Consider the following 15,268-nt stretch of genomic DNA (forward strand, 5'->3'; position numbering starts at 1 on the left):
TTTTTAAATCGTAATAAATGATTAAACAACAGCAACTTAAGGCGCAAAGCGCCCAGGTCCTTCAGACCATTACATACGCCACATATGCATATAATTCAAAGACGGCAGAACAAACGCAAAGGTTGAAATATGGAGATTTGGAGATAGTATTGAAAAATGACCATTTCGAATTCGTTTGCAAAGGTGGTGCAGTGATATCAAATATAAAAGAAATTTTATTTATGAATTCAAAAATTAAAGGAATAACGGATGATATAACATCAATTCCACCAGAAGAACAGAGATATTACGCATTAAATGCATTTCCTAAAGTTTTGAAGATTGGAAGATTTAATTTAAATGAGGAATTCATAGAAGGTTTCCTAAATGACATAATGAAGAAGGTGGATAAGGAATATGTGGATAGTGAATTAAATAAGAAGGCAAATTTGGTTTATGTTGATGAAAAAGATAATGAAATTAAAGAAAAGGTTGAATGGTATCATGAATGGACATTGGAGACTTTTAAAGTTAAAGCTGATACAGAATGGTTTTCAGGATGTTTAGACCTTAAAGCAGATAAAACTTATGTTAATGATGAGTTAGAGAAGAAAGCAGATAAGGAAAAAGTTATTTCATTCATTAATACTGAGTTAGCAAAGAAAGCTGATATATCATTTGTTAATGAAGAAATAAAACAATCAGAGGTCTATTTTACTCCACCATTTTTAAATTTTATGAAATCATCAGATAAAACCTTTGATATAGATTCTTTTGAATGGATATGTTTCGATGGAGTGACCATGTATTTATTTTATACAGCTGGAGTGCTTTATTATTTTAAAACAAATGATTTTAAAAACTATGAATCATTTACTCCATCTGTTTGGAATCCTGATACACGAAAGCCAATCATTAATCCAAGAATTTTATATGTTGAATATAATAACGGTAAATTTATGGGAATGATAACGGTTGGAGATGATTTTTGCCCTTGTTATTCATTCGATTGTATCCAATGGTTCAAATGTAATTTAAATCAAGATGCTAAATTTAAATATCCAAATAATCCTATTAGATGCGTTAATAATAAATGGGTACTAATTTATGAAGTCAATCAAATTTTCATTAGTGAGGATGGGATAAATTATTATATGTTTAGTATGATGTCATCAGATTTTGAAATTGATTATACAAGTAAGTGGTATTACATTAACAACATGTATTTTATCCTACAAAATGATAAAATTTATAGATCATCTTCAATACCACAAGGTCAATTTGAACAAATTTTTCAAGCTGATGGAGACATTGAAGCTTTATGTTATGGATCAAATGTTTGTGTTCTCGTTTCAGGTGAAATGGTCTATTCATATCCTGTAAGTTATAACAGACATATTTATTTATCACAGGATTATCAAATTGGGAATTGGTTTATTCATTCACTCCAAAACTTACTCGAAATTATAGATTTACAATATTTATTTTATATTGATGGGTATTTCATTGCTTTAGGATGTGGTGATTTAGTAAACATCAGTAGTGATGGGAGAAACTGGTCTGAAATCACAAAATTTCAAGATGTTAGAAAAGCAATTTTCAAAAATAATACGTTAATATTGATAACAAGACCAGTTTTAAATACTCACCCAAATTCAATATTATATAATAAATTCAATATTCATAATGGATTAAATACAATTCTTGAGATGATTTACCCCATTGGTTCTATTTATACGTCAATGAATTCAACAAATCCAGAAACAGTTTTGGGTTTTGGTATGTGGAAGCAGATTGTAGACAAATTCTTATACTGTGCTGACTCTTCAAAGCAAACGGGAGGTTCGAAGAAAATTAAAGAAGCAAACCTTCCACCGCACACTCATACGGGAACTACAAACACAACAGGTAATCATTCACATTCAATAACAAAAAGAGGTTATACAAATCTTGCAGCAGGTTCGGATAGACAGGGAATGCATAGATATGATATTTCAAGTGACCCAGTAGATTCAAGCACAGGTATTTTCTGTGGAACCACAGGAAATCATGCCCACACTTTCACAACAAATCCAACAGGCTCGGGTGAAGATTATATGCCACCATTTATGACTGTATTCGCATGGTATAGAGTTCAATGAACGCTCAATGTTTGTGAAACAAACTTTAGAACGGACTGAAAGTCCTGAGCTCCAAAAGAGCGAACAGCATAATTTAAATTTTTATTTTAGTATAAATGAAGATTCTACCATATGGTGTTATTGGAAGAGATAAAGATGGAAACCCAATATTTGATCCAAAGTTAAAATTAAAGTTACTGACAAGACAACAACTTGAAAAGTTGCTGAAACCAAAACAGGATGAAAAATGAGAAAATGAGAAAATGAGAAAATGAGAAAGAAAAAAATTTAAATTATGCAATTTTATTTTTATCATAAATGACAAAATTAATTAAGCCAACTATTTCTAAATTAATGATACCAATGAAATCATTTCATGGAGTACTTATCCCAGGTTCTTCACAATTAGCCGGGGCAAGTGTTGTGACTCAAGGTGGAACATTAGCGAATCCATTCAAATTATTAACTAAAGATGAACTTAATAAAATGATAAAATAACTGATAACAAAATTTTATTTCACTGCTACCATGTTACCATGTGCTACCAGGTTAATTAACTTCTCTTCAAAATGATGACAACATGACATTTTGACAACAGTTCAGGAGGAAGGCATTTATGAATTATTTTTATTTTTTTTATTTTGTATGTAAGAACAGAAATGTCAGTCGAAGCACAGACGTTCACGAACAAATCTAATGGCGAAACATTCACAAAAGGCACTTATAATGGTATTGAAGTCTTACGTAGAGACAAGGATGGTTACATTAATGCAACAAAGATGTGTCAGCAGTTTAGGAAAGACTTTAGAAAGTTGTTGGAAAATAAGTCCTGGGAAGAGTATTATAAGGCGTTTTGTGAAGAATATAGCAACCGCCGGAATTCGGACTGTTGCTTTTTATACAAAATTCATGCAGGAATTCCTGATGAAATCAAACAGGTTAGAGGAACGTATGTAGCAATGTGGGCTTCTCCAAAATATTGCATAGCAGTTGGAAAAATTATGGACTCCATAGACAAGAAAGTTCATGAGAAGTTAGATGAAGAAGAACTCGAAGATACAGTAGAAAATGCTAAACATTTGTTTGAAGAAGAAGTTAGAAAAATGTGCGAAAAACAATTAGAACATGAACGTGAGATATGTTATGGTTATAGAGATTCTCCATACGAACTAGACCAATGGGAACAAGAAGATTTAAAGAGAGAATTTAGAGAATATGAACTCGCTAAGATAGCATTAGAAACTGCAGAAAAGAAGTTAAAAGTTTGGGGTCGTTTTGTACAAAAATATTGTGAGTAAATTAACCATTTATTTTTATTGAATTCAGCACAAAATTCTGAGTAAAATGGCATATGGCATGTGTCAAACCGTTGAGTTTTCACAAAATTCCAAAAATATATTTTAGGTGAAGAGGTGAGATCTCACCTGTTTTTTCACCTGTTTTTTCACCCTCACCGCTTAGCGGCTCAGATTGCTTTAGCTTTTTCATGAATTTTCATGAATTTCCTTAAGATAGAAAAAATAAAGTTAGTTTTAAAATTAGTTTTAAAATTATTTTTATTTTGTATAAAAGATATGATTTCAACAATCGGCACAACAACAATTCAAGCCACAACTACAGCACCAAACTCGCTAGTCATGAATCCTACGTCAATGTTGGTAGAGATGAAAAGCTTTATTCCTTCTTCATATACTTTTGAAACAGAAATCCAGAAGATAAAGCAAGAACTTTTAACAAGTAATTTAGACTGTAGTGCGAAAGATGAAACAAATGAACAGTATCTTTATGAAATGGAGGACCTCATCGACCATTTGCCTAAACTACCTGAAATTCAGCAGCAAAAACTAACTATTCCTGAATTCGACGAAATTGAAGTCAAAGCAACTGACTCAGTAGAAATTAAGAAATTCATACGTAAAGTAAATTATGAATTCCTTGGTTTTCATTGCAACCATAAAGTTATGGACAAAGATTGCGACATGGTTTATAAAAATATTTCTGACCTTTACAAATCCGAAGAATTTAAGACATACGATAACTTTGTTTCATTAGTTGCAAAATGTGTATGGCAGATAAGAGATAAAGATAGAAGAGGTAAAGTATGGAATGAACAGATAAAACCAGCAGCTTTTGAGTTAAAGAAAACCATTGACGCCTTAGTTGTTCTAGCTGGTTTTATTTCAATGTATAACGCAAAAACGATGCCGCAATGTTCAAAATGTAAAGCAGCAATAAGAAAATATAACTACTCAGTCAAAGAGATAGAAAGAATGCGAAACGACTATGCAGACTTAAAGAAAGAAGCAGAAAAGCCAGCAGAAGATAAAATGGATATGTTGACATTTCTTAATAAAAACTATCCAACAGCAGAAGATTTCCTTCTGTCTGACGTCAAGAAGAAATATAAAGAGACTTTCGGCATGATTAAAACATTCGATGTACTAAAAGAAGAAATAGAAGCTACGAAATTGTTTAGGATTTCAAATATACATCGTACAATTCATGTAAAACGCTTGTGAAAAAAAGAGGTGAAAAAACAGGTGAGATCTCACCTCTTCACCTAAAATATATTCTCACCTCTTCACCTAAAATATATTTTTGGTCAAAGCTTCCACGAGAGAAAAGATTCATCATTCGCTAAGGATTCCAAAAATGAAAAAATCATTGATTTCGGCTGAGAAAAAAGAGAAAAAACAGCAAAACCCTTCTTCCACAGGAACAAAGAAATAAAGAAGAAATAAAGTAAAATTTTTATTTATTCCCGTGGAAGATAGAGCACTTTTATGACACTTTTTATTCACGACAAACAAGACAAACAAAGAAAATAAGAAAATACGGCGCTGTCGCGGTTCGAACCACAGACCCTGACCCCTCCATAACACCACCTTAGACCACTGTGCTACGTAGCCTGTCGACATAAGATTTTATAAATTACATATTTGACGTAAATTTATTTCCATCTGGCTTCCCACCGCATAAGGTATTCATACGTGTTTGTAAGACATTCACAAAGCATATACGATGAAGTTTGAATTTATTTTTGCATTAATCCTGCTGTGTTGTCTAAATGTCATGTTGTCATCATTTTTAAGAGAAGTTAATTAACCTGGTGACACATGGTGATGTAGTGACACCTTCAGTTATTCAAAAATAATTAATTATTGAATAACCTAAAATCATTAATGAAAACATAAACGATAACATTTATTTCCTGTGTTGTTGTCAAAATGTCATGTTGTCATCATTTTTAAGAGAAGTTAATTGACATGGTAGCACATGGTAACATGGTAGCACTGAAAAAATTAAATTTGGATTGAGTTTAAAAATTCATCTTTATTAAATTCATCTCTTCCAATCAATTTATTTATTCTATTAAATTCTTTTATTTTTGCTTCACTCAGTTTAAGGATTGAACGGTAAGTTTCTAATTTTTCGATTATTTCTTTCCTCTCTTTATCGTTTTCAGCCCCACCGCATTGCGGCTTCTTTTTATAATAGCATATTTTTGATTTAATTCTGTTTAGTTTCTTTTTATATTCATCGTCTGGACTCTGAATCTTAATTGAATCAGGACTCTTGGATGCTTCGTTGTCACTCATTTCTTACGAAATAAAAAATTAAATATTATTTAAATATAATGGAGTAATAAAATAAATCGGAATTTCTATTAATTTATTGTTAACCTCAACTAATGCATTGCCGTTAATATATCTAACAAATTCAGCTATTGTGTCAAATCTTCGTCTTCTTTTTGTCATTGATTTATCGGTTTTTCCATAATCGAGATGAATCAAAACTTTATCCCCTTGTTTAAAATTCATGAGCCCCGAATTAATTTGTTCACGTTTAACATCATTTAACCTTTCCATTTGCTTTCTAATATATTCCCATTCTTTTGAAATATCATTTTTCATTTCCACTGGTTTCATGTTTATAGTTCTATGCCATGTATTATTGTAATAATATACTAACTGCTGTATGATGGAGTCATGATTTCCATCCCAGTATATCTGACCGTTAACCCCTAACGCATCTCTAAGAGTTCTCATTACCGCATCAACTATTTTATTATGAAACGTATATGGAGAGGATGAAAAGTAAAAATTAATTTGTGGGAAATAATGAGCCATAGCTGCCTGAAATCCTTTATCACCATCACCCCTTATATTATCTACTCTTTCATGATCTAGTAAGTATTGTATAGCTCTTCTTGTTTCCTGTTCTGTTTTCCCTTTCACCGGAATGCAACATAAATATCTGGTGTTAATGTTAATGGCAAATAAATAAGTAACGTTTCCTTTTGAATATTCTAAATGATCGATTTCGTATGAATATGGATATGGTGCAAATGAAGGGCGACTAAATTTTTCCTTTAACGGTTGAATTTTTGGGTCAGTTGGTTTATTTAATATTTTGAAATCCTTTTTAAAATCTTTTTGCTTCTTTAATGTTTGAAATGGATATAATAAAGTGAATGATGAAGGATTAACTGAAGGAGGAGGTACTACCGTTGGAGGTTTTGGTGTTGCAAGTGGTTTAATTTTATCTGCTTTGATTTTGGATGATGAAGTTTTAGTTGTTGATTTTCCTTTCATTAATTCTGGATGTATTCTATTCATTTGTTTTAAATATGCTGTATATAAAGGTTTGATATACTTTCCCGCTTCGAGTTTATGTTGAAGGATGAATTCCAAAAGTTGATCTTCATTTAAAAGTCGGGCTGAATATGGTTTAACTAATGAATCATAAATTAAAGCTTGTGCATCATTTATGGTCTGAAGGACCTGGGCGTTTTGCACCTTTAGCTGTTGAACATTTGCTACTTTCTCTTTTGGTGTTGTTTTCGGCTTTTTCTTCTTTGGCTTTTGTTCCTTTGGCTTTTGCGGCTCAGGATTATATAATTTATATAATTCATCAATATCTTCTTCTGTTAATACTTTATTTTTGAAATCTTTCAATTGTTTAAGTTGTGATTTAGTTTTTCCCTTTGTATATTCATTATTTTTAATTTTGTCTTTAATTTTAGAAATTATTTTATCATGATATTTCAAAATTTCATTTTTATAATACCGATAATATAGGGTGTCCAAAGGTGTGTTTAGCACAAACCTGAATACTGCGAATAGAAATAAACAAGTTACATATATATAAAGTTTATTTAAATATAATCACCATTGGATTCAATCACGCGTTCGCAGCGATCGATCCAGGCTTGAAAGACACGCTTTAAATCATCATGAGAAAATTGCTCAAATTGCTCTCTTACAAAATTTTCAAGATCATCTGGACTCGCGAATTCGCGTCCTTCAGCTCTCTTTTTTAGCGTGCCGAATAAATAAAAGTCAGAGGGTGCAATATCAGGTGAATAAATTGGGTTTGGAAAACTTTGACATTGTTTTCCACCAAGTAATTCATTACCTTATGACTTTTGTGAACTCTTGAATTATCAAAATGAATTGCAAACTTTTGTTTTTGTTGTTTGGATTTCTCAAACTCATCAGAATTGATAATTTGAGTAAGAACATTGTCAATTAGATACTGAGCATTCATCGTATTAGGTTTTTGAAGAATATCAATTGCGATGATGCCATTCACGCCCAAAAAACCGACAACATCATCATTGGTGTGTCAATTTTTTTCTTCGGGAATGTTTGCGGATTTTCATCCTTCGGGATCCACATGATTTTGGCTTCTGTTGCATATTGAAACCAAGACTCGTCCCCTGTTACTAAAAAGCGAAACTTCTTGGATTGATACGCACCCAATATAGAGAGGAGCTCTTTCGAAGATTGGACTCTAGATTTTTTTTGAACTGAATTAAGGTTGTGCGGAACCCAACGTGTATACGCTAGTTTGTAGTTCAAATAATTGTGCAAATAATAACTGACTGTTGTACGTGGTATCTTTGTCATCTCCTCTATCCTTCTGAGTGATGCTCTTGGGTCTTCATCTAGCGCTTGAAGAATTGCTTTGATTTTTCTTTGATCCGGCGATTTTTTGTCAATTTTTATGATGGGCGCCTTTTTGTTCATGAAGTGATACATCCTAACATGATACGTTACAGTGGAATAGCTAGGAGCATCCATACCGAAGCATTTTACCAATGTCTCGTAGATTTTTTTACAGTCTTTGCATTTTTTTGCAAGAGCGAGGATGTTTTCTTTATGATTCATTAAAAAAATGAAAAAAATCCCGCCAAAATTTCCCGCGAAACTGCCTCTTGTCTCAAAATTCATTTTATATACCGGCATGGCGCCAAAATACAACATACTCATCATATACATATATTCATATTTATCACCTTGTTTCTCAATTGCTAAACCCAATAACTTCTTCTCATGTGCTTTTTCTTCAGCTTTATTCTTTAATTTAGGTTTAAATTTCTCATCAAAACAGAAGAAATCAAATGGTGCGAATTTGAAAATGTTTTTATCATAAAATTGTTTATCGGTAACAATTGCTTGAAATGCTTGAGTGTTAGGAAGATTTGGATCGCCAGCGATTGCCCAATAAGATGAATCAGTATCACCTTCAATGAAATGAAAACGATTAACATTCATGCATTTATACATAAAATCATAAATGAAAACCAAATACCAGTATTTAGCATTATCTAAAGTGAAGAATGCCTCTTGTAAACATGTATCACATCTATAAAATCTATCTTTGAGCATCACTTGATACGTATCCCCTCCTATTTCTCTTATGTTTTTAAACTTATTTGACATACATGCAACGCGTGCCTTCTGTGCATTCATTATTTTAGTCTTTGCGTAATTTTGTGTATTCATTGCATCGTAACCATATGATCCATTAAGCGAAATCTTGCAAAATAAACTTTTTCCTTTATTTCCTTCTAATTCAGCCTTTTGTCTTTCGTTCATAAATTCGTTCGCAAATTCATTAAAACAAGTGTTTTTAGTAAATGTTAAAATTGATTGAATATCATCGATGATAAAATGAAATCTGTCTATTAGATACCAAAGATAATAAGAAGAAAATGGTTGATATTGGTTGTGTGTTGATGCTAACTGAGTTAATTTCCTCTGTTTCTGGTCAACTGGTAGATTGTTTGATTTCATGTAATTATACATAAAACTGCCAATTGTTTTTTCATCTGTGATAATATCTAAGTTTCTTATTATCGGTAAAAAGTTTATGTAATCATTAATGTATTTTTCATCAATGTGACCCTTTACTTCAGCCACGAATAAAGTATTTTTCTTTCTAATAATTCCCAGTGCTTTTGCTTTCTTTGTTGCTGTATCACAAATGATAACACCATTCAATCTTCCGGCCCATATACATTTTATGGTCAGTATATTGAATGAAATCATGAGGATTAGATGAAAATGATGAAGGATATAATGAATTAAAATCACACCAACGAAATGAGTCATAATGTTGGTGGTGTCCTTTTGATACAGTTTTAGTTTCTGGACTATATGAAAGTTTATTAATGTGCGTGATTCCTTTAAGATTTACTCTATGTTGAACATTTGATAGACCACCAGTAATTCCATTACGGAGAATGTGATAAGCTTCAACTGAATCTAAAGTCATTGGTAAATTATTTTTTAATGCATAATTTCTTAAATTGATTCTTAAACGTTGAACATCTTCATCTTTATTTGATTTTACGACATTGCAATAACAACACATTAACTGACAATTTTCTTTGGTATGTGGTTTTTCATTATCGATTCTATCCAATGTTGGTTTATTTGCATATGTAAACGCTTTACCACACATTTTGCATTTAGATGAAAGGATTAAATCGTGATAGTATTGAAAATCATCCATTGAAACATTATTTTTAGTATCTCTTTCTGCTTTTTCATCTTGTTTTATATGATTCAATTTTATATTTCCAATACTTTTTCGTTAATTCAAAACTTGATTCTATCTCTTCCTCAGGATATTTTTCATTAGGATTAAAGTCTTTATATGCTAAAGCGTAACGAATCATTGAAGCATTCGATGATAAAGAAAGATTATGAAGCGTGTCAATTTTTAAACAAATGTTTCTTCAATAATTTTATCGATTGGTTCAATCATAATTTCAACATCTTTATTGCAATAATGAATAAAATATTCTAATCTATTCTTAAAATTTTTAGCATCATTGAGATATATTTGATAATCACTATCTGATATAGTTTCTTGAGTTAATGCTGAATAAAATGAATCTTGAGTGAATGGTTCCACTTTATATAATTCTTCTTCGTAATTTTCTCACGTGATGAATTGATAAGGGAAAAAGGATTTAACACGTGATTTATTGTTTCCGAAATCTTGAGTGAATTGGTCTAATGTCCCACCCGCTATATAATTTCTGATGTCAATAAATCTCAATTCATATGGAACGTTTGTTTTCTTTACAATGATTTGCTTAAATTGTGAAGATGAACCCAGCATTGATTTTATTTTCCATTTTGCAGTGTTTAAATCACGAAGAATTAAATTTAAATCAAAACTTTCCCGAATTAAAACCTATGATATTCACTTTATTGAATTCCTCATCTAGAAGTTCTTTAAATGCTTCCTTCTGTTTTTCATTTAATGTATGAGACAAAGTCCCCACCGTTTGCGGCTTCAATAATTCTTCATATTGTTCAATATTTGATTTAGCAACTAATGAACAGGTTGAAATAAAAACTCAATCCAATCAGAATAAAAGAATCACTCGAAGTTAAGCAAAAATTCCTCGTATATGTTTTTATCATTTAATTTAACCGTTGATGATACCATGAATGGTTTTAAGTAAGCATTCAAAGTTGCACACTCAGAAAGTTGTAATTCTTCTTTAGTCTCTAATGTTTCAAAGTCAAAAGTAATAATATCTTGTCGGTTTATAATATTTCTGCAAATTGTGAGCTAATAACCACTGATATATCTTCTGTTTCGTAATATGTGGTGCATATGGTTGCTGTGTCTTTTGCAACTGAACGTCTTGAATTAATCTTCCATTATTTTCTTTACATTTCTCACAATGCTTTAAAAATCTTCTTTGGTTTTTCCTTTCTGGATCATCGCGGATAGAATAAACTTCTTCTTTACAATATGGACAAACTTTATAGCCGGTGAGTGCTTCAACGTCTGTTATTCTGTCAGCGTGAAGTTTTCCACATGGATCTGTGTTAATAAAATATTTACTGTTTCAAATTCTGGATCTATCATTATTGATTCCACTAATGGAAAGTCTACCTTATTTATGTCCACGTCTTCTGGTTGAGGATCACAATAATAGAAATCAATATTAACATTTAACATTCTCGCCAATCTCTCACTTTCTGATGAAATGTCAAACCCTTCATATGCATCTATTGCTTCATTTAATAGCTTCTACGAGTTTTAGGATTAACACCATCAGGAATGTTATAGAAGCGTTTAAATAACCTTCTACCTTCTGCTCTAATTTGATTATCATTCATTTTAGCTGTTCCGTTTTTGTTCATTTATGTAAGAATAAAAAATTAAAAAATAAATAAAAATAAAGTTTATTTTTTAAAGCCCATAAAATGAATTAAGAACACATAAATTTTTATCATCTGCGACGTGACGAATACATTTTAATTTACTCAAGAATGCGTACCCTGATACATTAAATCTAATTCCTGTATTATTTAATTTCACAACTTTGAAAAGTAATGTATGAATAGCTATAAAATGATGAGAAGATGTTTTATGGGTTGCTTCCATTTTTTCTGAAATAAATGAATAAATATAATGCTTATACGTTTTCATATCTTTTATGTTCTTAATAACGAATGGTATAGACCTTTTCACTTCGTCTTCCTTCGGTGCTGTTCTTTCATATGAAACATTATTGGTATCTTCAATAATGAAACCACAATCACACAAAATTTTATATGTTCCAATGGTTTCTTTTGATATTTTATCTAATAAATCAAAAACTTTATCAACACCTGTGCATTTATTTAAATAATAATTTGTGTAAATATCATGATCTTCTTTCTTAATCGTATTAGTTGCATATGTCACGTTTTTAAGAGCTTTTTTGAATTTTTCGGAATCTAAAGGTGGTGAAAGTAATATAGAGGGGTATTCTTCATTATCAATAAACTGTAGCTTATGTTTACGAATAAATTTAGTACCTTCTTCTGAAAGTGTTTCGTCTATTTCACCATCTAATAAATTTTGTGTTGATTCTGAGACATAATTTTTATATCTTTCTTCATGAGATTTCTGTACTTCTGATTCTGAAGCTGGGATATTCATTAAACCCTCTACTTCATTTTCATTATATTTTTCAACTTCTCTTAATTCCTTAATTTTTTCATCTATTTCATCTCTTATTTTTTCCAGTCTTTCAATTTCATTGTATTCATCATCTTTAATCCGTTCTTCATAATATTCGGGGAAAACATCAGGTTCTTTAGGTTTTTCTTCTTCAGATGTGGGATATAAGAAATTTATAACATCATCTTTATTCATTTTTCCATCATAATCTAAATCATTTAATAACTCGGCAAATTTTTGACAATTTCTTAAATAATATTTATCAACTTCATAACCCACCTCCTCTAATATATCCTTTATTTCCTCGTTTGTGAATCCTAATTTTTTAACGTTGTTAGTTTTGACGCTCATTTCATACAAAATAAAAAAATAAAATAATAAACATAACTAAGTTTTAATTTTTCGTAAGACATGAATTTTTAAAGTTTATTTTTTAAAAAAATTTTATTTTTTATTTCATTATGTATGGGCTGAGTGTAAATGTCTTACAATTTTGAAAATTTTTTAAATCTTGATTTATTCAAAAATGTAAGAATAAAAACCGTAAGAATCATACATTTTTTACTTCATATGTTAAAAAAAATGATACAAAATTGCTCGATATTGTATGAATTCTTACGTTTACAAAAAAAGTCACAAAACCCATCAACATATACTACTTTGCTACCGCAGCAATGCTGGTCACATTATAAAGATGGTTATTTTCGTTATCTATAAATTTGATTTAACAGGGTAATTTGGAATTATGGATAAATTTTGCTCATGATTGATTTGGTTCGCACTTCTCAGTATGCTGAATTAGGAAAACCTTGTTTAATTATTTATGTTCATATTGTAATAAAACTGTTTCCACTTGACAAGTTAAGTTTGCTGAGTAACCAATAAAGTGTATTTTCCATATTGGTGGAGCCTATTTTCGCTCAGTAATAAAATAACATATCTCGTGTTAGGGATATGGATATACTTTGTTTACTAGGGTTGAGCTTCAAATTAACGTCGTTCAATTCGAAAAATTCATTTCTCATAAAGAAAGTTCGTTTTTTGGAATTCTCACATGAATTTTATATAATGGGAATCTATTATCCCCGTGTATTTATGAGATGAGATAGAATTCTCGAAATGCGGTAGGAATCAAGGGGGGAGAATGTCTATTTCGAAAAAAATAATCGTCTTTCGGTCTATTTCGAAAATAATTGTTCCGATCACGACGATAGACATTAAAATGCATAATTCTCCACCATAGAGTTATTTTAGATCCTTGGCTTTTTAGGCGCTACTAAAGCATACTATTTGCAATCTATTTATATAATAAAAATACTATGTTATGCTTTTTTATGAGATTAATTAGAAGATTGCAAGACAAATTATGATATTTCTCACTATTTTCACATATAATCAGATAGCCTAATACTAATACTAACGTTTTGTAACTGTGCTATTGTGTTAATACATAAAAAGTATTATGCTTATTTAATTCTAAAAAAAAATATTGTGTTTATAAGATAACAATATATTATTTGTGCTAACATATACGAGGATATAACAATAACGCTGTTGTTTAGCCAAATATATTGTATTTAATATAAAAAATATTATCAATTATTATTTGTGTTTGCAACGAGGCCTTTAATAAATACATAGTTTAAGGTGATGATTCACAATAATAAAATGTGATAATTTTCTTAATTTTTTTTATTATTATGAAATATTTAGCATATCATTAATATAATAGATGATCTGAATTGTATTAAGGAAATCTAAATCTATTCAATGATTAAAATTCGATATAAATCAAGTTAAATCACAATTGCATAAATTGATTAAGATATTAGGTAAATAGCTGTGGTACATCATTTAAATAGTAATGTTTATGAGTGTGTATATGCACAATTTGTGAAAAAACAGTTTTTTGTCTCATATTTCAAAAAAATATCAATAAATCGATTATTAGACAGAATGCTTCACCAGTAATGATTGCGTTACGTTATAAATTAACAATTTTGGCCAATCATTCATCTAAAATTGTCAAGAATTGAAAATTTGAATAAAGCTGTTGATTTTATAAGAGATATATATGAGAATTTATCTTTAAAATTAGTCAATTGCTATGATATATAAGTGGTTTATCTTAAAAGGTAATATCTATCAAAATTGATTACAAATTTTTGAGAAAAATCATAAATTTTCGCAGAAATAACATTATATAAAATATTAAACTTGATCTACTTACTCAAAAATTCCAAAATAATTTTAGATTTATGATTTTCATAGATTTTTTAACAATTTTTGAATTTATTTTTTATTTTTTGAAAAAAATTTGGAAATTTCACATCATTAAATCACGTTTTTACTATTTCAATAGTTATTTTTACGTTAAGTTGTAATGAATTTACTTATTTTTAAGTGAAAATATAAAATAATGTCAATATTTTAAAAATAATGAGGAATTAGCAAGAATGATCAATGTAACTCTTTCATATATCATCAATTACTACTTGTTCTTTTCATTTATAGTGAATGAATATGGTTGAATGCTGCTAACGTATTCATTAACAGCTAAAGTTGAGAACGGGAACATCAGGTACTGATTCGAAACAGATTACATTGATGAACTCGTCTCTATTTAATCATTCAAAATTCATATTTCTCGATTATTATTACAAACTCTCTCAAATTAAGCAAATTATACATCATTTTATCAACATTACAATTGCAATCTACATTCAATGCGAAATTCAAACGAAATTTTCCATTATTACAATATTTTGATTCATAAATTAACGAAAATGAAATCTTTTATAAATTTCGAATAACCAAACAACGTATAACTCAAATGTACAATCAATAAATGAATTTCAAAGTTTTTTACAGATTCAAAATATCTTTTTAAAATATTCTCATTATCA

General features: G+C 29.8%; 5 protein-coding genes and 2 pseudogenes across 7 annotated transcripts, besides 3 other annotated features; 4 read left to right on the plus strand and 3 right to left on the minus strand.

Moving 5' to 3' along the window:
• Positions 1-6,454: part of a mobile genetic element that runs on past the window's edge.
• Positions 18-806, plus strand: TVAGG3_1006770 (uncharacterized protein; the record flags this gene model as incomplete). The annotated part of the gene is made up of 1 exon (XM_051254433.1): positions 18-806. A coding segment is annotated over one exon (789 nt), but the record flags the coding sequence as incomplete, so codon positions are not given.
• Positions 1,134-2,120, plus strand: TVAGG3_1006780 (keratin-associated protein family; the record flags this gene model as incomplete). The annotated part of the gene is made up of 1 exon (XM_001308627.2): positions 1,134-2,120. One exon carries the CDS (start codon positions 1,134-1,136, stop codon positions 2,118-2,120), a length of 987 nt encoding a protein of 328 aa, XP_001308628.2.
• TVAGG3_1006790 (uncharacterized protein) lies at positions 2,759-3,397 on the plus strand (the record flags this gene model as incomplete). The annotated part of the gene is made up of 1 exon (XM_001308628.1): positions 2,759-3,397. The coding sequence occupies one exon, from the start codon at positions 2,759-2,761 to the stop codon at positions 3,395-3,397; it is 639 nt and encodes a 212-aa protein (XP_001308629.1).
• Positions 4,061-4,618, plus strand: TVAGG3_1006800 (organellar and viral DNA polymerase type B; the record flags this gene model as incomplete). The annotated part of the gene is made up of 1 exon (XM_051254434.1): positions 4,061-4,618. The coding sequence occupies one exon, from the start codon at positions 4,061-4,063 to the stop codon at positions 4,616-4,618; it is 558 nt and encodes a 185-aa protein (XP_051080008.1).
• On the minus strand, positions 5,402-5,698 carry TVAGG3_1006810 (uncharacterized protein; the record flags this gene model as incomplete). Its single annotated transcript, XM_051254435.1, has 1 exon — positions 5,402-5,698. The coding sequence occupies one exon, from the start codon at positions 5,696-5,698 to the stop codon at positions 5,402-5,404; it is 297 nt and encodes a 98-aa protein (XP_051080009.1).
• A 723-nt stretch (positions 6,455-7,177) lies between the features above and the next one.
• Positions 7,178-8,395: a mobile genetic element.
• On the minus strand, positions 7,258-8,383 carry TVAGG3_1006830 (annotated as a pseudogene). Its single transcript has one exon. A coding segment is annotated over exon 1 (1,126 nt).
• Positions 8,396-10,334: 1,939 nt separating the features above from the next.
• On the minus strand, positions 10,335-11,557 carry TVAGG3_1006850 (annotated as a pseudogene). Its single transcript has one exon. A coding segment is annotated over exon 1 (1,223 nt).
• A 729-nt stretch (positions 11,558-12,286) lies between these two features.
• Positions 12,287-12,825: a mobile genetic element.
• The last annotated feature ends 2,443 nt before the right edge of the window (positions 12,826-15,268 follow it).

The sequence above is a fragment of the Trichomonas vaginalis genome, chromosome I, assembly GCF_026262505.1.
Source record: "Trichomonas vaginalis G3 chromosome I, whole genome shotgun sequence".
NCBI lineage: Eukaryota > Parabasalia > Trichomonadida > Trichomonadidae > Trichomonas > Trichomonas vaginalis.